General features: G+C 39.3%; 1 protein-coding gene across 1 annotated transcript in view; it reads left to right on the top strand.

Annotated features, from left to right (window-relative positions):
• The first annotated feature begins 21,029 nt into the window (after positions 1-21,029).
• The window catches only part of LOC125376018 (histidine-rich glycoprotein-like), a 35,132-nt gene continuing 28,466 nt past the window's right edge, over positions 21,030-27,695 (top strand). The window contains exons 1-2 of the mRNA XM_048387189.1: positions 21,030-21,047; positions 21,616-22,843. Of these exons, the coding sequence (XP_048243146.1) occupies positions 21,030-21,047; positions 21,616-22,843 (1,246 nt within the window). The remainder of the gene's footprint in view (positions 21,048-21,615; positions 22,844-27,695) is intronic.

Genomic DNA, 27,695 nt, shown 5'->3' with positions numbered 1-27,695 from the left:
CAGATTGAAAAGACCACCTCCCTGGTTGGGTGAACAAAGCGTCTGCCTGGAGACAGGAGGGTCAAGGTTTGATCCACACATGTGTCATACCAAAAGATGTTTAAAGATGGTACTAATGTTACCGGCCTGGCACTCGGATTTAGAGATAAAACAGAGACAATTCAGCTTGGAGACAGTTTACTGTGTCTCGGTGAAGTGTTCTTGTCAAACTGAGGCACGGTATCTCAGTGGGCTGGCTCTATAAAAATGCACACACGCATGCTTGTGGCCATGTAAGTGCAATAATCTTGATTTCAACTCACCTCACACGAAATGTTAATATGAATCTTATCAGTCAATCAGTCAAACATTGAAACAATTATAACAATACTCTACAATAATCAGACCACGACTTGTAACCTTTCACAATTTATAAAGTCAAATTATCCCAAGAATTGAAATGTTTTTCTTGTTTCCCTTGGGTGAAAACCTATTTGTTTGATAATAAAATTGGCATTCATAACAGTTTGAGTGACAAGCTATATCTGAAACCATTTTCCACCATCAAGCCATTAGATCCAGGAAATTGAGAAATATTGTGAAGAACAAACTCAATTGACACAATTTATCCCCATACAGTGATATCACTGTTAATCGCCAACAAATAGATGCTGTCTAACAACATATGAGACCTCATTTATTCTCAATAACACTCGCAAACTAATTAACTTCAATCCAATATTTACCAATCCATCAGAAAACATTCCACAATATATAGAAAACTGATGGCAACAGTTTCGCCACATAGTGATCATCACTAGCCATCAAATGTGTGATAAAACACACTTGGATAAACGATCCCCAAACATCAGAGATACAATCCTATAAAGTTACCTGTAACGTTTATATTTGCGGCATAAAGTTCTACTTATCGTCAATACATCCGACCATTTATCAAGCAAACGTTCCATCAGGGCATTCAGATATACAATGATGAAAATCGACAGTATTGGATGATTTGCCGCGGGTCATCTAGGAGGATCTCGCAGGATTTAATTGTTCTGACTGTATTCTCCATTGGAACGGAAATACTGGAGACAATATTTAATCCTAAAGGGAATATGGTGATCCGTCACTCCTGAATGAAAGTTATATACTTGCTTGTCTACCCATTAGTGAGATGCGGAATCTCTGCTCTCTCAAACTCGAGAACACTGCTTCCTACTTACATAGATGACAGCAATTGTTTCAGTGGAGAGAGGTTTTTTTTCTTGGCAAGAGGCTGCAGCAGGTAAAATGGCATTCAAGATTATGGATGTAACTTTTAAAATGTAATCAGTATTTGAATTTTTTTAACTTTTAAATTATGAGATTAACTCATTTTTTTGTTTTACAGACATCCTTGGTCAATATGTAATATATTGATTGATATTGTTTTTTAATCTTTACAATAATAGTCTGCTTCTGAAGTTGATAATTCCATATGTAGTGTGTGCTCTAGGCTACACTATTATTACCCCAGTCAATGAACCAGTGGGCACTCGTTGTTTTATCTCAAATCCCTAGGGAGTATACAACCTAAGCTGCCTGTGAGGTGCTAGAAGGTTAACAGTCACATTTGCATGTCATCCTACCGGGTACCCATCACCTGCTGGGTGAACAACGGCATATTTCGAACAAAGTCACTTGTGCACAGAGACACCACATTTGCTAGATGTGCTTCTGCGTGGGGCAGGAACGAAACCCTAGAAACTCTCAGGAGTAAAGCTGCCGATCGCAGTCATCTATCCAGGGACTTTCCACAACCAACGTCGGTTAACTTTCCCTGGCATTGAGTCTTCATATCGTTTCAAAATGAAAGAGAAACAACTGACATCAGAAAATGATGTGGATGGTTGGGTCCATGCTTCATTGTTTTATTACATCACATATTGTCAGCATCATCTGGGAGGAAAACCAAAGTACCAGTAATACAGATTGTACATGTTTACTTTTTGGAGAATTTACCCAGAAGGATGGTGATATTAACCCAGAAGGATGGTGGTATTAACCCAGAAGGATGGTGATATTCACCCACAAGGATGGTGATATTAACCCAGAAGGATGGTGATATTAACCCAGAAGGATGGTGAAATCAACCCACAAGGATGGTGAAATTAACCCACAAGGATGGTGAAATTAAACCACAAGGATGGTGAAATTAACCCACAAGGATGGTGATATTAACCCAGAAGGATGGTGATATTAACCCACAAGGATGGTGATATTAACCCACAAGGATTGGGAAATCAACCCACAAGGATGGTGAAATCAACCCACAAGGATGGTGAAATCAACCCACAAGGATGTTAAAATGAACCCACAAGGAATGTGAAATGCACCCAGAAGGATGCATGGTGATATTAACCCAGAAGGATGGTGAAATCAACCCACAAGGATGGTGAAATCAACCCACAAGAATGTTAAAATGAACCCACAAGGTGTCTAAGGTGCTGCCACACCTACTGAGGGTCATAATCTGAGACTGAACCCGTGCACGTGAAGATCCAGATTAGAATTGGTCTCCAGCAACCCATGCTTGTTGTAAGAGGTGACTAACGGGATCGGGTGGTCAGACTCAACACGTAGCCTAGACAGCGAATGGTACTTAGATCTCCCAGGAGGCTCTGCCTCATCGAATCCACCGAAGACTCCCAAAACTGCAGCCTTCTGCATTACCCAGATTGTCAGAAGGGAACCCAAGTACTCTCCCAATGTCAGTCTACATATTTGGAGGTACAAAACCTAAGGCATGGCGAACAATGGGGAGGAGAACAACTTGGTACGTGGGATGCAAGTGTGACATTTCGAAAGAGCGTAGTAGTAGTGAGCGAGTTGGGTTTAACGCCGCTTTTAACAGTATTCCAGTTATATCACGGCATGTCAGCTTATTGTGGGAGGAAAGCCCGAAGTGATGCAGGTCTCAGATGTTTACCACTTCGGTGAAACCCATGAGCACGGGTATGGTGCTGACAGACCTAGAAACATAATTGATGCGAACCGGGATTCGAACCCACAATCATAGGTTTTTGTCGTGCCTAAGGGATGCAACTCTGCACAGCGAATCGTGCTCTTTAGACGACTGGGCCACCCGTGCCCCTAGTAGTAGTAGTAGTAGTAGTGTAGTAGTAGTAGTAGTATCTGGGCTCAAGTCCACATTAGACATGGTCCTACCATACCGACGATCATAATCACAGTGAATTTAGAATCCACAACCAGTGGATCATGGCAGCTGAAGGACAAAACTCAGCCATTTACAGCACCCTCAACCACTGGGCCACCAGACTGCCTCATTTCACAGGTTTGATATTAGACCTGATGTTTGGCCAGGAGAGACGATTAACAGTCATCCAATGAGACATGTTGCATATTTACTCGAGAAAACAACAGAAACTTTGCATGGAGAATCATCAAGATGTTTCACAAATACTTGGAGTAGAGTTCTTCATCAAGTGATCCAAATTACTGTGATTTTGTCATATATACCCCAGATAAATGTGAGGTAGAGACTCCATCAGCACAGTAACCATGAATGCATTAAACCAAGTAAGGATGTGAATGGCTATTAATAAGACCTGTGAAGATCCAGGGTAGAATAGGTCTTCAGCAACCCATGCTTGTTAAAAGTGACTTTGCTTGTCGTAAGAGGTGACTAACGAGATCGGGTGGTCAGGCTCGCTGACTTGGTTGATGCATGTCATCGTATCATATTGCGTGGATCGATGCTCATGATGTCAATCACTAGATTGTGTGGTCCAGACTCAATTATTTACAGACCGCCATCATACAACTGGAATATTGTTCAGTGTGGTGTTAAACAACAAACCAACAAACAAACAAAAAAGCCTATAAACAAATAATAATGCTTGTTTCAGTGAAACAGATTTCAACATAAGAGCCTATTTCATTGACTTAGCATATGAATGAGAAAAAAGACATTTTAGAGTTTGACACAAACCCTGAAATGCTCAAGGCCCCAAACTTAAGAGGTCACATTTTTTCATTATGAGAAAATCTCATATTAATTCTACATTCTGTAGCCACGATACACAAACTTTCACTATAACATAAAAATCAAATTTCATCTCCGAAAAAGTAGGAAATTACACAAAAGCTCAACAAATGAAATTAACACCCAATCAACCAATCCATGATGCCTACTAATAGCAATATATATCACAACATGTGAAAAAACCCACACATCCGCTGACGCTATAACGAAATGGTCTCGATTATAGATGCTATCGATCCATATTGCGCTATTGGCAACATATCTATTTAATTAGCTTGTTATTGAGGCAGAGGTAATCATGGCTGCTTGCTAAATTTCCGCATTCTTTCAACTTCAGCCGTTGATATAGCTATTGAATTACCATGATATAACACAGGCTGTGAATTGGACTCTAAGGGTGTGAACTTGACTTCAATAAGAATGCAAGGTGCTTCTGCTCAGACCGTCCTGGACTCGGCTTTTGGACCATAATGGAGTTTGGCCAGACATTACTTTGAAATAATGCCTGGTTTCAGAGTGTGACTATCATAATTGGATTTGGACATTACTGGCTCGGCAGAGATAACGTTTCATCGGAGGACCTGAGCTCTGGTATTTATTTCTACATGATCTGAGCAGGATAAGTTACTACGCCAGTCAATGAAATACCGGAGAATTGTTCTGCCAGTGAGGGATTTGTTTGGATAAAAGTCCGCGCTGTGGACTTGTTGAATGATTTATAGCCCATCCTGATATCATAATTGTATGAACCTTGAAACATGGCTTAAGGGCTTATGTTGTATCTTATGCTATTACAAGTTCTGTGCATCAAAGGTAGCTCTTTGCTACTGCTCAGCACAGAGAGGCCATGCTTGATAAATGAGGGAATGGGCTTTCAAGCCATAGTCTGTTATCTCTGTGTTCTATCATAGGACTTGCCACAGAGGTGGTCAGATGCAAGACAGGTACACCAGCCATCAATATTGTTCGAGTCAGTCCCTGGGGTGGGATGAATGCCCACCTCAACCAGTAGCCAGTAGCCAGTAGCCAGTAGTACATGTGCTTTAAAGATTTGGAAGAAGTGTACATGTTGTTTTATAGCCCAGTCAGCAGTATTCCTGCTATATCACAGTGTAACAAATGTTATATTCGGATAACATTTTCTTAGTAAAGTACAGATTCTTGTACACTTTTTAGTTGAGTCTCATCCAGGATTCGAACCCACACTGTAAGAGGGAGCACCTAATCGCCAGCACACAAAGTCAGGGATCTAACCCACTCAGCCACTGATGCTTCGACAACTGGTAGTATAGATCACATACTTTGTGTACCCAAATGACAAGTGTAAATTGGCAAGCTTTCAAGCCATAGTCTGTTATCTCTGTGTTCTATCACAGGACTTGCCACAGAGGGGGTCAGATGCAAGACAGGTACACCAGCCATCAATATTTTTAGATTCAGTCTCTGGGGTAGGATGGCACAAAGTATGTGATCTAGACTACCAGTTTCATTTTGTGGAAGCCTCAGTGGCTGAGTAGATCAGATTGCTGACTTTGTGTGCTGGCAATTAGTTGCCTCACTCTGGGAGTTTGGGTTCGAATCTCGGAAGACAATCAACCCATAAAAGTACTAGAATCTGTACTTTACTATGAAAGTGTTATCCCAAATATAACAATTGTTAGATTTGACCACTTTCTAAACGGCATGATGTGTTTATATCACAGTGGCTGTAAATAAACTAGACTGGACCAGACAATCCTGTGACTGATATCATGAGCATCGATCAGCGCATTTGGGATACGATGACAAGCATCAATAAAATCAGTGAGCCTGACCACCTGTAACCCGTTAGTCGCCTCTTACGACAAGCATGGGTTCCTGAAGACCTATTCTACCCCAGATCTTCACAGATCACGACCAGCAATGGGGTGGATGGTGCTACCCAAACCCCAGATTCCCACAGGTGGATATAATGGAGCTGGAATCTTTTAACTGAAAAGTAGTCAAAATATTCACCTCTCTCTATGTCCAACCCTGTCAGCCATCAGCCAGTGTGATTATGATGGACGTTCAAAGTATATGACCAGATTGACATCAGCATTTTGATCAGTTTTGTATTTTGATCACTGTTTGGTATTTTGATCACTGTTTGGTATTTTGATCACTGTTTTGTATTTTGATCACTGTTTTGTATTTTGATCACTGTTTGGTATTTATATCACTAGTTTATACAAAGCAAACATTTAATACATGGGTAGATCATTTTAGTGTATCTGTTGAATGCTACACCAAATCCACATTGTGATATGTTGAAAATCACAAACAAATCTAATTAAGTGTCCACAAATACCAATCCTGTAAAGATGCTGGGCTAAAGCAGAGCGTTGTTGCCCTATGAGGAAAATCAATTCTAATTTTTATAAAAGTTTAAATTATCATCAAAGGGAGGTAACTCTGTTCAGAAGCAATAACCTTGAAATAAGGGCCGGAATCAATAGGGTGCTACATTTCATTGAATTTCCCGTCCGCGATCATAAATTGCTGATGTTCTGTCAAATACACTAAATTTTACCTCTAATTCTTTCCTCAAACGTATTTTATGTCAGTTACATCCCTCTGTGTATGGAGACCCATGAATCATCAGTGTTATAACCGACCACAAACCTTCAGTGAGGGAGGCAAAAACTACAACTAATTCAAAGCACACAAATTTGTCACGGCTAGAGGCGAGAGCCAATTTGGTTGCTTGAGAAGTTACATTGTACATTTTTGAGTCACAGGGAGCAATTTCATCAAAGATGGCCCTATGGCCCGGACTACTTGACCTAAAATTAACAAAAAAATGTAATTCAGGGGTAGAAAAGAGAAATTTAATGCATGGAAATTGGAACACCCTCTGGGTGCTGCCTTAAATTTGCAGCATGGAGCCAAGGCTGAATTTCCGGGACCTAGAGAGCAATTTGATCATATTTTCTCGTACCTTGCAGCATTCCTGTGAACATGGCCCCAATGGAGCACCCTTCACAAGAAATGCGCATCCCCGTATGAAGGAGGCAGCCATGACAGTTCTCAGGGGACGTTGGCATGTCACCTGACAGTGACAGGCTGACCGGCAGCTTAACGACACCGTGGGGGTAACGCTATTTGTAAGAACTAGACCCGAGGTTAGGAAAATTTCCTCGAGAAAATTGATGCGAGTCATGACATTGTCAGAGGGTGTACGGGTCGTAATCAAGTGAGCTGTGGACGTCTGCTTGTGTTGATTGTGGACCCTCGGGGGTAGCCATAGTCATGGGTATTGATTGGCGAATTGCGATTCCAACACTCTTTGCATGTGATGGAATTTGCAGAAAGAATGCAGGAAATGGTACAGTTAAATGGGCAGCAGTTTCATTTACATTCAAAACATGCCTACAACGACGTCTTTGAGCTCTTGTGCTCATCTTTTAATAATTCGGTAAATTTGGTCTCCTGCAAGGTGAGTCATGGCTTATCCAATGGCCATTGGCACCATTCACAGTCTTTCTGATCAAATTTGGGGAAAGGCAAACCAAATTTACCCCTGTAGTCAAATTGAGTTGCAAAAATCATGTGTCTCCTTATCAAATTACCACCATGCATAAATCATTTGAAAATGACAGAAAGTGATCAGTTGTCACGACATCCCTCTAACAACCTATCCTGACCAACGGAAGCAATTTTAAGACAGCACTTTAATATAATAGGGTGATCGCATGACCACAATGAGAAAGGGAAACTATCCAATTGGAATGTCCGGCAAAACAATAATGCACAATATTGCTGGCTGAAAACATCTCGGCCGTGTCCGGCTGAAAGTGACGGCACCGAAAACAAGTCACGAAATGTCCGCAAGTGCATTTGTTAATGTAATAATGCTGACTTAACAGGATACTCATGTACTTCGTTCAGCAGAGAAAAGAACAGTAAAGACACGAAACATGATGACGCATGCTTTAAGCCTGGTCTTCTTTGACCCCAGATTTTGTCTTAAGATTCTGTGACTTTCAGGGAGTGTAGTCAATTTCCAATATTGACCACTGAAATTAACAGGTCTTCCTGTGACTAGCCCGTCAATCCCCAGCACAAACTAAACTGAATAGTGATGATCGACAAGCAAATACACCTTATAAATGATACTTCATTAATAAAGGGACTTGGCAAATATGATCAGTCTTTCGTTCATATGTTTATTTGACATGATGTTGGTACTGGGTTGTTCAAAACAAAGATGTTTGAGGTCAGATTGTAAGTTGAATCATCTCAATAGTGGGTACTTCAAAACAATGATGTTTGAGGTTCAGATTGTCAGCTAAATCATCTCAATAGTGGAAGCTTCAAAACATAGATGTTTGAGGTCAGATTGTTAAGTAAATCATCTCACCAGTGGGAGTTTCAGGACTTAAACACTTGAGTTGTAAGCTAAATCATCTCAATAGTGGGTTGTTCAAAACATAGATGTTTGAGGTCAGATTGTAAGTTAAATTATCTCACTAGTGGGTTGTTCAAAACATAGATGTTTGAGGTCAGATTGTAAGCTAAATCATCTCACTAGTGGGTTGTTCAAAACATAGATGTTTGAGGTCAGATTGTAGGCTAAATCATCTCACTAGTGGGTTGTTCAAAACACAGATGTTTGAGGTCAGATTGTAAGCTAAATCATCTCACAAGTGGGTTGTTTAAAACATAGATGTTTGAGGTCAGATTGTAAGCTAAATCATCTCACTAGTGGGTTGTTCAAAACACAGATGTTTGAGGTCAGATTGTAAGCTAAATCATCTCAATAGTGGGTACTTCATAACCATGATGTTTGAGGTTCAGATTGTCAGCTAAATCATCTCAATAGTGGGTTGTTCAAAACACAGATGTTTGAGGTCAGATTGTAAGCTAAATCATCTCACAAGTGGGTTGTTCAAAACACAGATGTTTGAGGTCAGATTGTAAGCTAAATCATCTCACTAGTGGGTTGTTCAAAACATAGATGTTTGAGGTCAGATTGTAAGCTTAATCATCTCAATAGTGGGTTGTTCAAAACACAGATGTTTGAGGTCAGATTGTAAGTTAAATTATCTCACTAGTGGGTTGTTCAAAACATAGATGTTTGAGGTCAGATTGTAAGCTAAATCATCTCACTAGTGGGTTGTTCAAAACATAGATGTTTGAGGTCAGATTGTAAGCTAAATCATCTCAATAGTGGGTTGTTCAAAACATAGATGTTTGAGGTCAGATTGTAAGCTAAATCATCTCAATAGTGGGCTGTTCAAAACACAGATGTTTGAGGTCAGATTGTAAGCTTAATCATCTCACTAGTGGGTTGTTCAAAACACAGATGTTTGAGGTCAGATTGTAAGCTAAATCATCTCAACAGTGGGTTGTTCAAAACACAGATGTTTGATGTCAGATTGTAAGTTAAATTATCTCAACAGTGGGTTGTTCAAAACACAGATGTTTGAGGTCAGATTGTAAGCTTAATCATCTCACTAGTGGGTTGTTCAAAACACAGATGTTTGATGTCAGATTGTAAGCTAAATCATCTCACTAGTGGGTTGTTCAAAACACAGATGTTTGATGTCAGATTGTAAGCTAAATCATCTCACTAGTGGGTTGTTCAAAACATAGATGTTTGAGGTCAGATTGTGAGCTAAATCATCTCAATAGTGGGTTGTTCAAAACACAGATGTTTGAGGTCAGATTGTAAGCTAAATCATCTCAATAGTGGGTTGTTCAAAACACAGATGTTTGATGTCAGATTGTAAGCTTAATCATCTCACTAGTGGGTTGTTCAAAACACAGATGTTTGAGGTCAGATTGTAAGCTAAATCATCTCACTAGTGGGTTGTTCAAAACACAGATGTTTGAGGTCAGATTGTAAGCTTAATCATCTCACTAGTGGGTTGTTCAAAACATAGATGTTTGAGGTCAGATTGTAAGCTAAATCATCTCAACAGTGGGTTGTTCAAAACACAGATGTTTGAGGTCAGATTGTAAGTTAAATTATCTCAACAGTGGGTTGTTCAAAACACAGATGTTTGAGGTCAGATTGTAAGCTTAATCATCTCACTAGTGGGTTGTTCAAAACACAGATGTTTGATGTCAGATTGTAAGCTAAATCATCTCACTAGTGGGTTGTTCAAAACACAGATGTTTGATGTCAGATTGTAAGCTAAATCATCTCACTAGTGGGTTGTTCAAAACATAGATGTTTGAGGTCAGATTGTGAGCTAAATCATCTCAATAGTGGGTTGTTCAAAACACAGATGTTTGAGGTCAGATTGTAAGCTAAATCATCTCAATAGTGGGTTGTTCAAAACACAGATGTTTGATGTCAGATTGTAAGTTAATCATCTCACTAGTGGGTTGTTCAAAACACAGATGTTTGAGGTCAGATTGTAAGCTAAATCATCTCACTAGTGGGTTGTTCAAAACACAGATGTTTGAGGTCAGATTGTAAGCTAAATCATCTCACTAGTGGGTTGTTCAAAACACAGATGTTTGAGGTCAGATTGTAAGCTAAATCATCTCAATAGTCGGTTGTTCAAAACACAGATGTTTGAGGTCAGATTGTAAGTTAAATCATCTCACTAGTGGGTTGTTCAAAACACAGATGTTTGAGGTCAGATTGTAAGCTAAATCATCTCAATAGTGGGTTGTTCAAAACACAGATGTTTGAGGTCAGATTGTAAGTTAAATCATCTCACTAGTGGGTTGTTCAAAACACAGATGTTTGAGGTCAGATTGTAAGCTAAATCATCTCAACAGTGGGTTGTTCAAAACACAGATGTTTGAGGTCAGATTGTAAGTTAAATTATCTCAACAGTGGGTTGTTCAAAACACAGATGTTTGAGGTCAGATTGTAAGCTAAATCATCTCACTAGTGGGTTGTTCAAAACACAGAAGTTTGAGGTCAGATTGTAAGCTAAATCATCTCACTAGTGGGTTGTTCAAAACATAGATGTTTGAGGTCAGATTGTAAGCTTAATCATCTCAATAGTGGGTTGTTCAAAACACAGATGTTTGAGGTCAGATTGTAAGTTAAATTATCTCACTAGTGGGTTGTTCAAAACACAGATGTTTGAGGTCAGATTGTAAGCTAAATCATCTCACTAGTGGGTTGTTCAAAACATAGATGTTTGAGGTCAGATTGTAAGCTAAATCATCTCAATAGTGGGTTGTTCAAAACACAGATGTTTTAGGTCAGATTGTAAGTTAAATTATCTCACTAGTGGGTTGTTCAAAACATAGATGTTTGAGGTCAGATTGTAAGCTAAATCATCTCACTAGTGGGTTGTTCAAAACACAGATGTTTGAGGTCAGATTGTAAGCTAAATCATCTCACTAGTGGGTTGTTCAAAACATAGATGTTTGAGGTCAGATTGTAAGCTAAATCATCTCAATAGTGGGTTGTTCAAAACATAGATGTTTGAGGTCAGATTGTAAGCTAAATCATCTCACTAGTGGGTTGTTCAAAACACAGATGTTTGAGGTCAGATTGTAAGCTAAATCATCTCACTAGTGGGTTGTTCAAAACACAGATGTTTGAGGTCAGATTGTAAGTTAAATTATCTCACTAGTGGGTTGTTCAAAACATAGATGTTTGAGGTCAGATTGTAAGCTTAATCATCTCAATAGTGGGTTGTTCAAAACACAGATGTTTGAGGTCAGATTGTAAGTTAAATTATCTCACTAGTGGGTTGTTCAAAACATAGATGTTTGAGGTCAGATTGTAAGCTAAATCATCTCAACAGTGGGTTGTTCAAAACACAGATGTTTGAGGTCAGATTGTAAGTTAAATTATCTCACTAGTGGGTTGTTCAAAACAGAGATGTTTGAGGTCAGATTGTAAGCTTAATCATCTCACTAGTGGGTTGTTCAAAACATAGATGTTTGAGGTCAGATTGTAAGCTAAATCATCTCAACAGTGGGTTGTTCAAAACACAGATGTTTGAGGTCAGATTGTAAGCTAAATCATCTCACTAGTGGGTTGTTCAAAACATAGATGTTTGAGGTCAGATTGTAAGCTAAATCATCTCAATAGTCGGTTGTTCAAAACACAGATGTTTGAGGTCAGATTGTAAGCTAAATCATCTCACTAGTGGGTTGTTCAAAACACAGATGTTTGAGGTCAGATTGTAAGCTAAATCATCTCACTAGTGGGTTGTTCAAAACATAGATGTTTGAGGTCAGATTGTAAGCTAAATCATCTCAATAGTCGGTTGTTCAAAACACAGATGTTTGAGGTCAGATTGTAAGTTAAATTATCTCACTAGTGGGTTGTTCAAAACACAGAAGTTTGAGGTCAGATTGTAAGCTAAATCATCTCACTAGTGGGTTGTTCAAAACACAGAAGTTTGAGGTCAGATTGTAAGCTAAATCATCTCACTAGTGGGTTGTTCAAAACACAGATGTTTGAGGTCAGATTGTAAGTTAAATTATCTCACTAGTGGGTTGTTCAAAACACAGATGTTTGAGGTCAGATTGTAAGCTTAATCATCTCAATAGTGGGTTGTTCAAAACACAGATGTTTGAGGTCAGATTGTAAGTTAAATTATCTCACTAGTGGGTTGTTCAAAACATAGATGTTTGAGGTCAGATTGTAAGCTAAATCATCTCACTAGTGGGTTGTTCAAAACACAGATGTTTGAGGTCAGATTGTAAGCTAAATCATCTCACTAGTGGGTTGTTCAAAACACAGATGTTTGATGTCAGATTGTAAGCTAAATCATCTCACTAGTGGGTTGTTCAAAACACAGATGTTTGAGGTCAGATTGTAAGCTAAATCATCTCACTAGTGGGTTGTTCAAAACACAGATGTTTGAGGTCAGATTGTAAGCTAAATCATCTCACTAGTGGGTTGTTCAAAACATAGATGTTTGAGGTCAGATTGTAAGCTAAATCATCTCAACAGTAGGTTGTTCAAAACACAGATGTTTGAGGTCAGATTGTAAGTTAAATGAGGTCAGATTGTAAGTTAAATTATCTCAACAGTGGGTTGTTCAAAACACAGATGTTTGAGGTCAGATTGTAAGCTTAATCATCTCAATAGTGGGTTGTTCAAAACACAGATGTTTGAGGTCAGATTGTAAGTTAAATTATCTCACTAGTGGGTTGTTCAAAACATAGATGTTTGAGGTCAGATTGTAAGCTAAATCATCTCACTAGTGGGTTGTTCAAAACACAGATGTTTGAGGTCAGATTGTAAGCTAAATCATCTCACTAGTGGGTTGTTCAAAACACAGATGTTTGAGGTCAGATTGTATGCTAAATCATCTCAATACTTCCTGGTGTTGTTGGTCGGTTGGGTTTGATTCTGAATTGAACATTCTTTCAGGAACACCATGGTGTGTGAGCTTGTGGTACTGACAAACCATAGGATCACATAATCAGGGCAAAATGGACATTCAAATCCATAATCAAAAGATCCTGGCATGACAAAAGGACACAATTCTATCTGATAGTGAATTGTGAAGCTTTAGACAAAAGGCTCTCAGACAGATCCAATAAATACTTTCAGAGGGTCCATAGAACAAAGGGACATTGCAGTTCTTGCAAACTTAGCCACAGTTCTTGCAAAACATTTACACTTGTTTGAGATATTGTGAATGTTTGTATGTCAATTATTGAATCAATACCACGTTAGAATATTATAGCTTCATGAACGTTACAAAGTGAAGTGTTACAAATGGTACAATGGCAGCCAAGAGTTGGTCTTTCCAGGGCCCTCTAGCACAAAACAATTATTGTGCTTCAATTATTGTAAATCCTTTAGATTGCAATCTAGGCTTCTGCTACAATTCCCTTCCACTTGCACAAAGCGATCGTAGGTTAAGACTACAATTAAAACTTACAATTGGTCCAGGCCAATCTTAAGTAGCTAAGTTCATTGTATTCCCTGAATAAATTTGACAAAATAGCATGCAAGACAGGGCCTGTTTCACATCAATAATCTTAGCTAAGATCACGATCTTAAATCCAAGCCGTCTTACAATCACACTAAGATCAGTTTGTGCAAGTGGGCAATTGTATTGTGATTGTAAAGTTGATTGTAGGTGCCTAAGATCAATTGTAACTAAGATTGCTCTATGCAAGTAGGCCCAGGTGGTACTTGTGAAAAGGGTAGTCAAAGTAAACAGAAATTGTGACCTACCAATCCCTATTTAGGTGAACTCTGGCAACTTCAGGGAACGTACTCTCCACATACAACCAGACAGTTCAGGAAGCAACATTTAGTACATAATTGGGACAAATCTGTCAGACCCCTGTGAAGATCCAGGTTAGAATTGATCTTCAGCAACGCATGCTTGTCATAAGAGGCAACTAACAGGATCAGGTGGTCAGGCTTGCTGACTTGGTTGATGCATGTCATCGTATCCCAATTGCATAGATCGATGCTCATGGTGTCAATCACAGAATTGTCTGGTGCTGGCTTGAATATTTACAGACCATCATCAAATAGCTGGAATATTGCTGAGTGCAGCGATAAACAACAAACCAACAAACAAACAAATTACAATACACAGTTGGTACTTAGTGTTTGTAGTATAGTGAGTGAGTGAATATTGTTCTTGCCACATGCAGCAGTATTTCAGCCATGGCATGGAAGACTAGATAATCAAGTCTAGGTCAGGAAAACCAATGGTTGACGGCATTTCAACAAGCATTGGCTATTGGAGATTTCTTCTTCCCCAGAATCCCCACTTGGTCCCCATTGGCCTCAAAAATACAGAGTAAATATCACAAAGTTCAGTTTGTGACATATCTATGGACAAAACAAGAATATATATGGTAATACATGTACATGGTAAGCCACTAGCTACAAGGATTTATTGGTTATCTGGCCTAATCAAATGATGGAATGGTGTAAGACCCATGTCCTCTGTAAAACTATAGATTTGAAGTAGGTTATTCTGAACATTACCAATTGTCATTTTAAGGAAGAAAATTAAACAAGTACCATATTTTCTTGAGTATTTTGCACACCGAAGTCTAATGCGCACCCCTCTCTAGTGGATTCAGTATTTTGGAAAAAATAATTTTGATTATTTTTTAAAAACTACACCATACCCCTTCAGCAAATTCCGGGAAACACTGGGCTATAAGAAACTTGGTCAGTACAAATTTGAAATTTGAGATAAATAATGACCAGACATGTGGATTTACAATTTAAATTGTATTTTTTGTTGTGCTAGGCATTGTTTTCCATTCAGGGATTAAGAGTATACTGCGCACCCCCTTCTACACAGCTGTGTTTTTTGGGAAAAAAGTGTGCACTATACACAAGAAAATATGATGAATGAAATGTCAAACCTGGACGGAAGCTTCACTGAAGTTAATGTTCTGATGAGTGAGTGAGTGAGTGAGTGAGTGAGTGAGTGAGTGAGTGAGTGAGTGAGCGAGTGAGCGAGCGAGTTGGGTTTAATGCCGCTTTTAACAGTATTCCAGTTATATCACAGTGTGTCAGCTGAATGTGGGACGAAAGCCTGAAGCGATGCAGGTCTCAGACGTTTACCACTTCGGTGAAATCCACGAGCAAGGGTATGGTGCTGACAAACCTAGAAATATAATCGCGGTGAACCAAGATTCGAACCCACAATCATAGGTTTCTGGCATGCCAAAGGGATGCAACTCTACACAGCTAATTGTGCCTTAGACGACTGGGCCAACCTTGCCCCCCTCTGATAATGAAGAAACACACATGAAGAGTAATTACTGATGACTCATTAGTTTGAAAGGTAACTGCATCATTTTGTTCTCAACAATGAAGGAAGGTGACCTGGTATTGCTTCAACCTTAACCAAACAGAACTGAGTGTCACTAAATTGTTTTGTACTCTCTTCCATGGAAGATCCAGGGTAGAATAGGTCTTCAGCAACCCATGCTTGCCGTAAAAGGTGACTATGCTTGTGGTAAGAGGTGACTAACCGGATCATGTGGTCAGGCTCGCTGACTTGGCTGATGCATGTCAACACATTCCAATTGCGTGGATCGATGCTCATTATTTACAGACCGCCATCATATGGCTGGAATATTGCAGAGTGCAGCGTTAAACAAACAAACAAACAAACCATTGGTAATAGTACACGTTTCTGTGGTAGGCTCCGACCACGGTTGTGTTCATTTTCAGCAGCCATCGTGACTTCTGACAAGCTTAGGGCACTAGGGCCTCATTCTGCCCTGTTGTCCCCATGGGAGCAGCCAGACAGGAATACAGATCATGCACCCTGACAGTTTCTATGCATAACCTAGCTTTTCATATACATAAACAATTCAAAGTCTACAGCTCTGTTCCAGAATTTGTGGCATAACCATTCAAAGTTGTCCGTCAGAATAAGGTTTCTATGAATCATTAAATTCTTCATCAGTGGCAGAACGGGTTCATGGGGTTCCAAACCCTTCTTGAAAATGACATAATATAAGATTGGACCTGATGGAAATACTTTTGTTTTATTTTTATCGGAATACAATACAAATGTAACGGCCATGTGACATGACCCACAGCCCTCCCCCACCCAACTGAAAGTAACACACACACACACACTCACTCTCTCTTTCTCTCTCTCTCAACCTCTCTCTCTCTCTACCTCTCTCTCTCTCTCAACCTCTCTCTCTCTCAACCTCTCTCTCTCTCTCTCTCTCAACCTCTCTCTCTCTCTCAACCTCTCTCTCTCTCTCTCAACCTCTCTCTCTCTCTCAACCTCTCTCTCTCTCTCAACCTCTCTCTCTCTCTCTCAACCTCTCTCTCTCTCTCTCAACCTCTCTCTCTCTCTCAACCTCTCTCTCTCTCTCTCAACCTCTCTCTCTCAACCTCTCTCTCTCTCTCTCTCTCTCAACCTCTCTCTCTCTCTCTCTCTCTCAACCTCCCACCCTACCTGCCTCCATACACTACATCCACAATCAATAACAGAAACTATATATTCTTCATAGAGGCAACTATAATTAATCTATCAAGAAACAGACGATGACATGGGACCATGTATAGCCGAAAGGTTACAGCATATTGTGACATCAACGAAGGGTTATCATAACACAGACAGACTGAGGGCCCTATGAAGTTGTGATATATGTATCAGAGGATTTCCCACACGTCTCATTTACCCTGATCAAATAACATAAAAAGGTTACAACCGACACACCAACCAATCAGTTTTTACTATTACCCTTCTGTTCAAAGATGAGAAAAGCCTGATGACATATGTATCCAATATTATTCATAATGTACCCAATGACCTCTATGAAGTGGGCACAGCGTATACCACAACAGAGCTATGCTTCCCATCATGCTCCAGTGTGAAAATGGAACAGACAGACTCGTGTTGCTTGTTGTGATGATATATAGGTGCCCGATAATCAGGAGGACCCCTCGGGACCCAAGACAACATTGGTTTATTGCCAGAAACTTTCACAGACATCTTAGGAAATGAATCTATTTCTTCCAAATCCCTGGACTCGCCGCTAGAACTCTAGGATATCATCTCCCAGTCCATGTGTTATATAGATCCACCACTCTAAATACACTTTGTTGACTAAACAAACCCTAATTTCAAGAAAATACCCTCTAATCATATTTTGGTTGGAAAAATGTCATCTCCATTTAGAAGATCAGACACGAACGCGATATATTCTACCTGCCGACTTCCCCTGAATGTCCAGACGTTCCATCTTCACAGAGTAAACACAGACTACATACATCACTTGGAGTGGCTCTTGCACCGCAATACAGAGAACCCATCTTCCTGAGGGCTTAGCCAGGGGCTTGGTATTACTCCTCCAGTCTTTCAATCAAAAATAATGGCAGCCTCAGGCCTTTCAACTTTGCCCATCAACTTACCAAGTTGTCTGTTCCTAGAGAATACTTTCAAGATAAACTGTCTCAAAAACTTCCTCTGGGTGTCGTAAGAACAGCATTGTAACCACTCTGATTAGAACCCATAGGAAAACAACCAGTGCAAGACTGGATCAATTCTCCCTTTCTGGCGGAAAAACTGTGGCAAAGACTCCGAATGACCCTCCATCCTTGCCAGATATCTTTATCTACGTCAAACAGACTATTTTCACTCTATCCCATTGCTTTGAAACTCTCTTAAGTGTCTTTTATGGCCTCAATCTGAAAGACCGTTTATTCCATCCGGAAGCGGCAAATACATCCAGATGAAACTGCAATCCCAGAGCCTATTATCAAATGAAAAAGTTCCAACCACAAAGGATTGTGTAAACTTTGGTAGGACACCTAATTAAGCCAACCAACGATCTCAAGCTTCTCCTATTACAAGGTGATGACTCCAATGAACAATAGGATAGATTTCCTCCATTTGTAGATGTATCGCAATTTCAGTTGCAGGATATCTGTCCCTTGTCAATATTAAATCATCCAATTTCGCCATGGGTAATTGACGGTAGGTCACAGCAGCTGTACACTTTCTTCATGCATCTGACTTTACTTGAGGGAGGTGCTATGATAACATTCCTTCATTCAAGAATATTTCACATGTTGAAAAACTTTCAATGGAAAAGATCTGGTTGAAACGATTTTGAATTTTTGGGGAATACTATTTATCATTTGTTAATTATAAAGATGTATGTTTCTATTTTTTAAACCCAACTAAAAAATAATTTTTTTGATTATAGCTACAAAAATAGAATTTCTTTTTTCAATGTCACTGATGGAAAAATATAGGTAAATGTCTAAAATCTCAGTTGGGATATTGTCATATTCTTTTTCCAAATCGTTTGATTCCATTTTGTAGGTGTAGTTCCTACAGTGTATTGAAGGCAACAAAATGGGAGATGTCTAATTTTCTAATACATTTCCCTGAAAAATATAATAACTACAAAAATAAGATTTTTTTGTTAATTGCCAAAAAATGTTTTCAAGCCTACCATGTGCAAGGGAAATAAAGAAACCAACGTAGGCTCAACTTTTGATACACTTTATAGCCCACAGTTCACCTGCATTTCTGTGGGTTATCATTTGTATTTTATTTCAAGAGCTTTTTTACTGAAAATAGCATTAAATTAAGCCTGAAAACATTTAAATTTTTTATTTTTAATTTAAAAATTATTTTTCTCATGTATCTCTGCCTGTTGACTTTGAATATCTGTAACACAAGAAAATACATCGGTCTGGCCATACATAAATATTAACCACTCAAATTGTCAAACAGATTGTGTCAACCAATCATATGTTCCTTAATACAATGTGACAGTAATGCATAGAATTCCTACTTGTAATTGTAATGGTTGACAATGGTCATTTCAGTACTACTCACATTTAATAATTTATAATAATTAATTTCAACAAGTTCACAAAGTAATCTTATCCTGAAACTGAAAATATAAATTAAAAATGTGGCACACACATCCCACTGAAGTTGGTGATAACAGGTGAACAATGGATCTGTGGTCAGGCTCGGTGACTTGGTTGATTACCATTGCGTGTTGCCATACCCCACTGGCAGGGATTGTGCTCATAATATCGATGGATTGTCTGGACCAGACTCGATTATTTTACAGGCTGCCGTTATATAGCTGGAATATTGACGAGAGTGGCATCAAACAAGAAATCAACCAATCTAACATGAGGTAACATAATTGCTGGGATCCATTATGAAAATAAGAGTCTACTGGTTTTGAAAATGTAGTGCAACTGCTAATATATTGAATGGTTTGTAAAGTCTCAATTGATAAATACACTTCTGAAATCATGAGGCAAATTTTAAAATTTATCAAGATGAATGTTGGCAAACATCGTACAGACTTGCATGCAAAACAAATAGCTTCTACTTTTTAGCTTTTATAGAATTGATGAAGTGGGTTTATTTTCAGTTCCCATATCTAATTACATGTGACAAGTCGCCTTTGATTTATTCCAGATGCCTTAAACAGATGTGATATGTGATAACACAAGCTGGCATCAGCATGACATCCTCATATCATAATGGTATTAATACCACACATACCAGAAACACTCATCTAACACATGCCACATGAGATATTTTTGGGCGAGACTTCATCAAATGGAAAGTCCTCGAGATCCTGTTCAAGAAAATATCGATGTGCTGTCTTTAATTCCATAACATGTGACTCGGGGATAGAAAGTGAGTGAGTGAGTTTGTTGTTGCACTCAGCAATATTCAAGCTAATTGACCGCAGTTTGTAAATAATTGAATCTGGACAATCCAGTGACTAACATCATGAGCATCGATCCACGTGATTGGGATCGATGACATGCACTCGATCCCATTGGTTGCCTCTTACGACAAGCATAGTCGCCTTTTACGGCAAGCATGGTTTGCTGAAGACCTATTCTACCTCTGATCTTCACGGGTCGTGGGATAGAAAGAGCGACTGTGAAAGATATAATCAAGTCCGGGCCTGGCAACCCAGTGGTTGATAGTATGAGCATCAATAGATTGGGCACGAGCCAGACCACACACATGGGTCTACATGTAACTATAAAGAAATATAAGTCATTGGCAAGATTTTGATGTTCATCCCATGATCTGTGAAAGGAGAGTGGGCGAAACACAAAAACTCAAAACAATTGTGTAAAATGAGTAATATCCAAACTATCAAGGATGAATATCCCTTTTTCATTGTATGACCATTTTAGTCCACAGTGAGGAAAACATATTTTCCTGTATATTACTTTAATGATCAAAATATTGTGAAATCTTGACATGTGTTGAACAGTCTACATAAATTTACAACACAAAACATGTCCATTTCTGTATACCACACACTGTTATAAAGGACGGAGTTTGTACATAATAGATGACATGGTGTGCAACACTTCTGTGATAGGTACATTAGGCCTGGGGCCCCTTAAGAGTTTGAAAGATTTATTGATGGTTATAATAGAAAATTGTTTTACAAATTGATAATGAGCAACATTTATATAAGGTTCATGCCTGCAGTAAATTGTTGTTGTTGTTTTACATAACAGTCATGCGAAGTAATGAAACTAGTGAATTCAGTTCTATATGGATTCCTCTTAATCTTTGCGAAGATGGCCTGTGAGATTGAGGTGGGCTGACTGATGTCTTGAGTTGTGCTGACACAAAAAGTTAAAAAACCTCAGCAAAATATTGCAAAAGTGTGAAGATACAAGTCATCATCTATACTATTGCTTATATCATTCCCCACCTTCTAGAAATCCATTCTAAGCATGTGAACTCCTTCCACCAACAATCCATTTTACCTTCACCAACTGACTTTTCGTTGAAGTACCAAACTTATAACTCCAGAAAAGGCTGTCTCAGAACAAACATAAATCTCATTTATTTGCAACATAAGCACATTCGTATCTTTTGTTTGATTTACCAGCTAAACACACTGACAACGCCAGACATTTCTTCCACTGGGCATCAATTACAATGGCTACAGTGGAATTATTCCATGGCAAACGCAGATCCAACTCTGCCACATTGTCCACTGACGGTTCATATATTGGCTTGTGGATGTAAGTAGCTGACATTAACAAGAAATGGCAAGAGTCAAATTCAACATGAAACAGACATGAAACTGACACTGTGAGGCAGAGGAAGGAGAAGGTAGGCATCTGTGCTTGTTGAGGACTCACACATGTGTTCCAGACATGTCACCACCACTTTCAGTACCAGACATCTCACCACCACCTTCAGTCTCAGTACCAGATGTCTCACCACCACCTTCAGTACCAGACATCTCACCACCACCTTCAGTACAAGACATCTCACCACCACCTTCAGTCTCAGTACCAGATGTCTCACCACCACCTTCAGTCTCAGTACCAGACTTCTCATCACAACCTTCAGTCTCAGTACCAGACATCTCACCACCACCTTCAGTCTCAGTACCAGACGTCTCACCACCACCTTCAGTACCAGACATCTCACCACAACCTTCAGTCTCAGTACCACACATCTCACCACCCCCTTCAGTCTCAGTACCAGATGTCTCACCACCACCTTCAGTCTCAGTACCAGACATCTCACCACCACCTTCAGTACCAGACATCTCACCACCACCTTCAGTCTCAGGAGCAGACATCTCACCACCACCTTCAGTACCAGATGTCTCACCAGCACCTTCAGTCTCAGTACCAGACATCTCACCACCACCTTCAGTACCAGACATCTCACCACCATCTTCAGTACCAGACATCTCACCACCACCTTCAGTACCAGACATCTCACCACCACCTTCAGTCTCAGTACCAGACATCTCACCACCACCTTCAGTACAAGACATCTCACCACCTTCAGTACCAGACATCTCACCACCACCTTCAGTCTCAGTACCAGACATCTCACCACCACCTTCAGTACCAGACATCTCACCACCACCTTCAGTCTCAGGAGCAGACATCTCACCACCACACCACCTTCAGTACCAGACATCTCACCACCACCTTCAGTCTCAGTACCAGACATCTCACCACCACCTTCAGTCTCAGGAGCAGACATCTCACCACCACCTTCAGTCTCAGGACCAGACATCTCACCATCGCCTCCAGTACCAGACATCTCACCACCACCTTCAGTCTCAGACATCTCACCACCACCTTCAGTCTCAGGAGCAGACATCTCACCACCACCTTCAGTCTCAGGACCAGACATCTCACCACCACCTTCAGTCTCAGTACCAGACATCTCACCACCACCTTCAGTCTCAGACATCTCACCACCACCTTCAGTACCAGACATCTCACCACCACCTTCAGTCTCAGACATCTCACCACCACCTTCAGTACCAGGCATCTCACCACCACCTTCAGTCTCAGTACCAGACATCTCACCACCACCTTCAGTCTCAGACATCTCACCACCACCTTCAGTCACAGTACCAGACATCTCACTGCCACCTCAAGCACATGTCATCTCAGCTACCATTAATCACAGCACCATCAGAACACATGAACTTCAGGATCTCATTTGTAAATCTTACAGTAGAACACATGCACTGCTCAACTCCTGTTGTGATGTCTACAGTAGAACACTTATTGCTTGGCTTCTGTGGACTCTCAAAGAGAATAGAACTGCCAACTGCAGGAATGGCAATGTGAACTTCTCTTGATAAGGTAAAAACTTAATTATCTTCAAAACACTTCCAAAACAAATCATCAAAAAACTAAAGGAGACAAAACTCTTTTTAGGTTTCCTGGAACCAGTAAATGAGTCAGAAGGTTTTTATGTTGCAAAACCAATCTTTCATCTAATTGTATATGCAGCATAATGCGTTAACAGGGCTTGGAAAACAAAACTTGAAAATAAGACTGGACACACTGTCAGCATCCCTCCACCATTATCATAGCTTACAAGCTGCAGAACACAAAGTTTTCTAATGGTATTACAACATGACATATATATCACAATGGGCTTTAAAAAACATATTGTTTCATGTCAGTGTGATAGTCATATATTTCTTCAAAAGTTAAGTTCTCCTCCATCTTGTTTTTTTTTTCATGTAAGTTGTATTGAGATATGTATGACATTACCACAGTCTGACTGTAGTGTATTTTAAAGTCTGACATTTTGAAATCATTTCCACAAAAGTACACATCTGTGTTGCCATGATGACTGTCTGACGGCTGGTTCTAACAAGTCTGTAAATCCCAGAAATATTCTCATTTCCCAGAATTCATTTCTAAGCATGAACTTTTTTCTATCCTACTGTTGTCCGAGACAGAAATGATGACTCTCTCTATCATAAGAAACACTTACGCTCTAAATAGGAAATGATTCAGATCCATACAAGGATGTCAAGAAATGATTCAGCTCCATACAAGGACGTTCAAAAATGATTCAGCTCCATACAAGGATGTCAAGAAATGATTCAGCTCCATACAAGGACGTTAAGAAATGATTAAGCTCCATACAAGGATGTCAAGAAATGATTCAGCTCCATACAAGGACATTAAGAAATGATTCAGCTCCATACAAGGACGTTAAGAAATGATTCAGCTCCATACAAGGATGTCAAGAAATGATTCAGCTCCATACAAGGACATTAAGAAATGATTCAGCTCCATGCAAGGATGTCAAGAAATGATTCAGCTCCATACAAGGATGTCAAGAAATGATTCAGCTCCATGCAAGGATGTCAAAAAATGATTCAGCTCCATGCAAGGATGTCAAGAAATGATTCAGCTCCATACAAGGATGTCAAGAAATGATTCAGCTTCTTACAAGGATGTCAAGAAATGATTCAGCTCCATACAAGGGATTACTGTTGTCTATTATCGTTTCATAGTCACAAGGGTGGTTGGGTAGCCTATAGTGGTTAAAGCATTCGCTCATCATGCCAAAGACCCAGGTTCGATTCCTGACATTGGTACAATGTGTGAAGCCCATTTCTGGTGTCCCCCGCCATGATATTGCTGGAATATTAATTAAAGTGGCATAAACCCTACTCACTCACTCACTCACTCACTCACTCACTCACTCATTGTCAACATTGTTCTCATTATATTTTGTTATTATTGTTATCATTATTGTTGTATAATTATGATTGTAACACATTTTCCATACAGTGTCCACACAGTATGTGATATTATCTAAGATTGGTTTTGAGCCATTAACTATAAATATACATTTCATTAGTAGATATATATATATGCTAAGATTATTGTAGTAGACTATATGTACACTTGTACAAGGCAATCTTACCACTATTAATCTAACACTGGTGGTAGCTTTATAGGTTTCTGTGCTGGGCCAAATACACCCTAGTACAAAGCAATCTTACCACTATTAATTTAACACTGGTGGTAGCTTTATAGGCTTCTGTGCTTGTGTTGTGGTTGTTGGACTACCGTATTTTCTTGAGTATAGTGCGCACTTTTTTTCCAAAAAACACAGCTGTGTAGAAGGGGGTGCGCATTATACACGAATTATGAGTTTAGATGTTTTTTTCCCCCATGGAAAGACATTACCGTGAGCACGTAACACCGGAAATACCATGTCAACAAATCCATAATGAAGTACGCAAAATAATCATGTAATTACACTGTCTGGCTATAAAAAGTGTTCTTTGTATATCTGGACTTATGTTTGTAACTTATTTCATTAATTTTATTCAAAATTCCTTTTAATATTGATTTTATTAATTTCGGCGCAATCGTGTGTGAAGCGATCGGAAGATCGCACAACTCACCGTTATTAACAGCAACCACGGTCAGAATACCGCTATTGACGCCTTGAAACGAACTTTAGTTGACAGAGAATGAATACATATATCATAAATGACATACTTTGACTCGTTAAAAGTCATATTTGTTTTTGTTTGACGATTCTATGTCAACATGAAATTCTCGCGATCACGCGATCATGTGCGCGTGAGCCTTGACGGTGACTGGTCAGATTGGTTCCATGTAAAAAATAACACCCGGGAATAGCGATCAGCTGCTTCGCTTAGGGTTATCATTATTTTAAATATGTTTAGTAAAGGCTGCATATAATTAAGAAAACAATGGAATATATTATTCCTGATAAAAAAAATAGTTTCAGATACAATTTGTGCCGATCTTTGCATTAAAAATCCTATAAAGTTATATCATTGGGTGTGTCTTGACCGAATCACCGGAAAACGTGTGTACAGCTGATTGCTGTTTCCGGCTTAGTTTACGAGACAATACACAAGGTAATCTTAATCCCTGGATATAAAACAATGCCTAGCAGAACAATAAATACTATTTAATCGGTAAATAAACATGTCTGGTGATTTTTTATCTCAAATTTCGAATATGTACTGACGAAGTTTCTCATCACCCGTTCGTTTGACGGACTTCGCTGAAAGGGTACGGTGTAATTTTTTCTGCGCATAATATTCAAATTTATTTTTTTTCAAAATATTGAACCCGCTAGAGGGGGGTGCGCATTATACACGGGTGCGCACTATACTCAAGAAAATACGGTACATACACATTTGCACAAAGCTATTGTACCAGTATTAATGATGCAGCGCCCAGCATGCGCTAACACTGACTGCTGCCATGATGTTGGTGTGTTGGGCTAAGTACAGGCAAGTACAAAGGCATCAAACCACAATAAATAATGCAGCACCTACCAAGCTGTTCTGTGTTAAGATTGGCTCTGAGTACTATATATACTCATAACTTATTGAAACATTCTTGTGTTTGTAATTTAATATAAATGTTAAGCAAACAAAAATCTATCACACTAACATCTTCCCAAACAGACCATTTCATGTTTCAGCTAAATAAACACGTCAGTAGTAAAAAAATGGATCCTTGACATCCTGACAATCAGATTAACATGGTAAGAATCAATAAAAAACATATCCTCAAGTTGCCACAAATGCCCCACTCAAGTCACAGAGTGGGTTTAGGCCAAAGTAAAATAAAAATAATGTTTGACTGTACTCCAACTGCCAATCAAAAATGATTTCATGACAGCACTTTAATTATATTTTGACAAAATTGATACATTTTGATAAGTAGGTAAATGAATTGTTTGATAGGCATTACTTACAAGTTGACAGATGACAAAGTAGAGATAATTCATGGATGACATCGTCTTTATTTACTCTAAAGGCAACGTTTCGGTTTAGATCCTTGCTTGACAACAGTATAAGGATCTATACTGAAACATCGCCTTTAGAGTAAATAAAGAAGTTGTTATCCATGAATTAGCTCTACTTTGTGTAGGGAAATGAAAACAATCACACAAGAAATCTGACTTCAATATAATTATTCTTGAGGTCTGAGTTAGTCTTCTCATTTGCCAACAGTGTTGATGGTATCATTGCATTATGGAACTCTATCGATTTGTCTATAATGCAAGTAAAAATTGATCGTAAAAAAATATATAAAAAAACTACCTTTAGTAAAATACTGTTATAACGAACTCAAAGGGACCACTAATTTTTGTTTGTATAACCGTAGTTTGTTATAATCATATATACAACAAATGGCTGGGACTAAAAAATATGTTCATTATATCGGTCAGTTTGTTATAAGCGTGTTCATAGGAACATAGTTGACTGTACCTCTTTCAACACTGACAAGAAATGTGTGGACAAACATATATATTTTCAAGGGGAGCCTTGCAGCGTTTATGTAAACTTCATTATGTATATATTATAGATGATACGAAGCTACCAGACATCTAACCTTTCTGATGACACCCAAACACAACACCTAACTGGTGGCTGTCTTCGGCAGATTGTAGAAGTACTCAGTCAACTTCCACTTTGAATCACATAAACATTCTGATAGATGTTAAGAGACCTCTGTAATCCCTTAATGAAGTTTTAATCTACTTGTACATACTCTCTAGGGCTTCCCATGCATCCTGCAGCATCCCAGGTCTCCCCATTACCCGGTGCATGACAAATGGAATATTGCGGTGTAGGTTCGGAGTGGCAGGGAGTAAAGGGCCATTTGGGCCCTTGATGGGAGTGATGAGGCCTTTTATGCCCCTGTGTCATTACTTCAATCGGTTTTTGTGTGGAAGGAAACTGTAGGTGCAGGGCATACACATTTACCACTTTGGTGAAACTTGTGACCAGTGGAATCGAGGTGACAAAGTGAGTGAGTGAGTTGGGTTTAACGCCGCTTTTAACAGTATTCCTGTTATATCAAGACGTGTCAGCTTAATGTGGGAGGAAAGTGATGCAGGTCTCAGATGTTTACCACTTCAGTGAAACCCACGAGCACGGGTATGGTGCTGAC

Source organism: Haliotis rufescens, unplaced genomic scaffold (genome assembly GCF_023055435.1).
Source record: "Haliotis rufescens isolate VD_foot unplaced genomic scaffold, xgHalRufe1.0.p SCAF_68, whole genome shotgun sequence".
Classification (NCBI taxonomy): Eukaryota; Metazoa; Mollusca; class Gastropoda; order Lepetellida; family Haliotidae; genus Haliotis; species Haliotis rufescens.
This window is presented reverse-complemented; position numbering and strand designations above follow the sequence as displayed.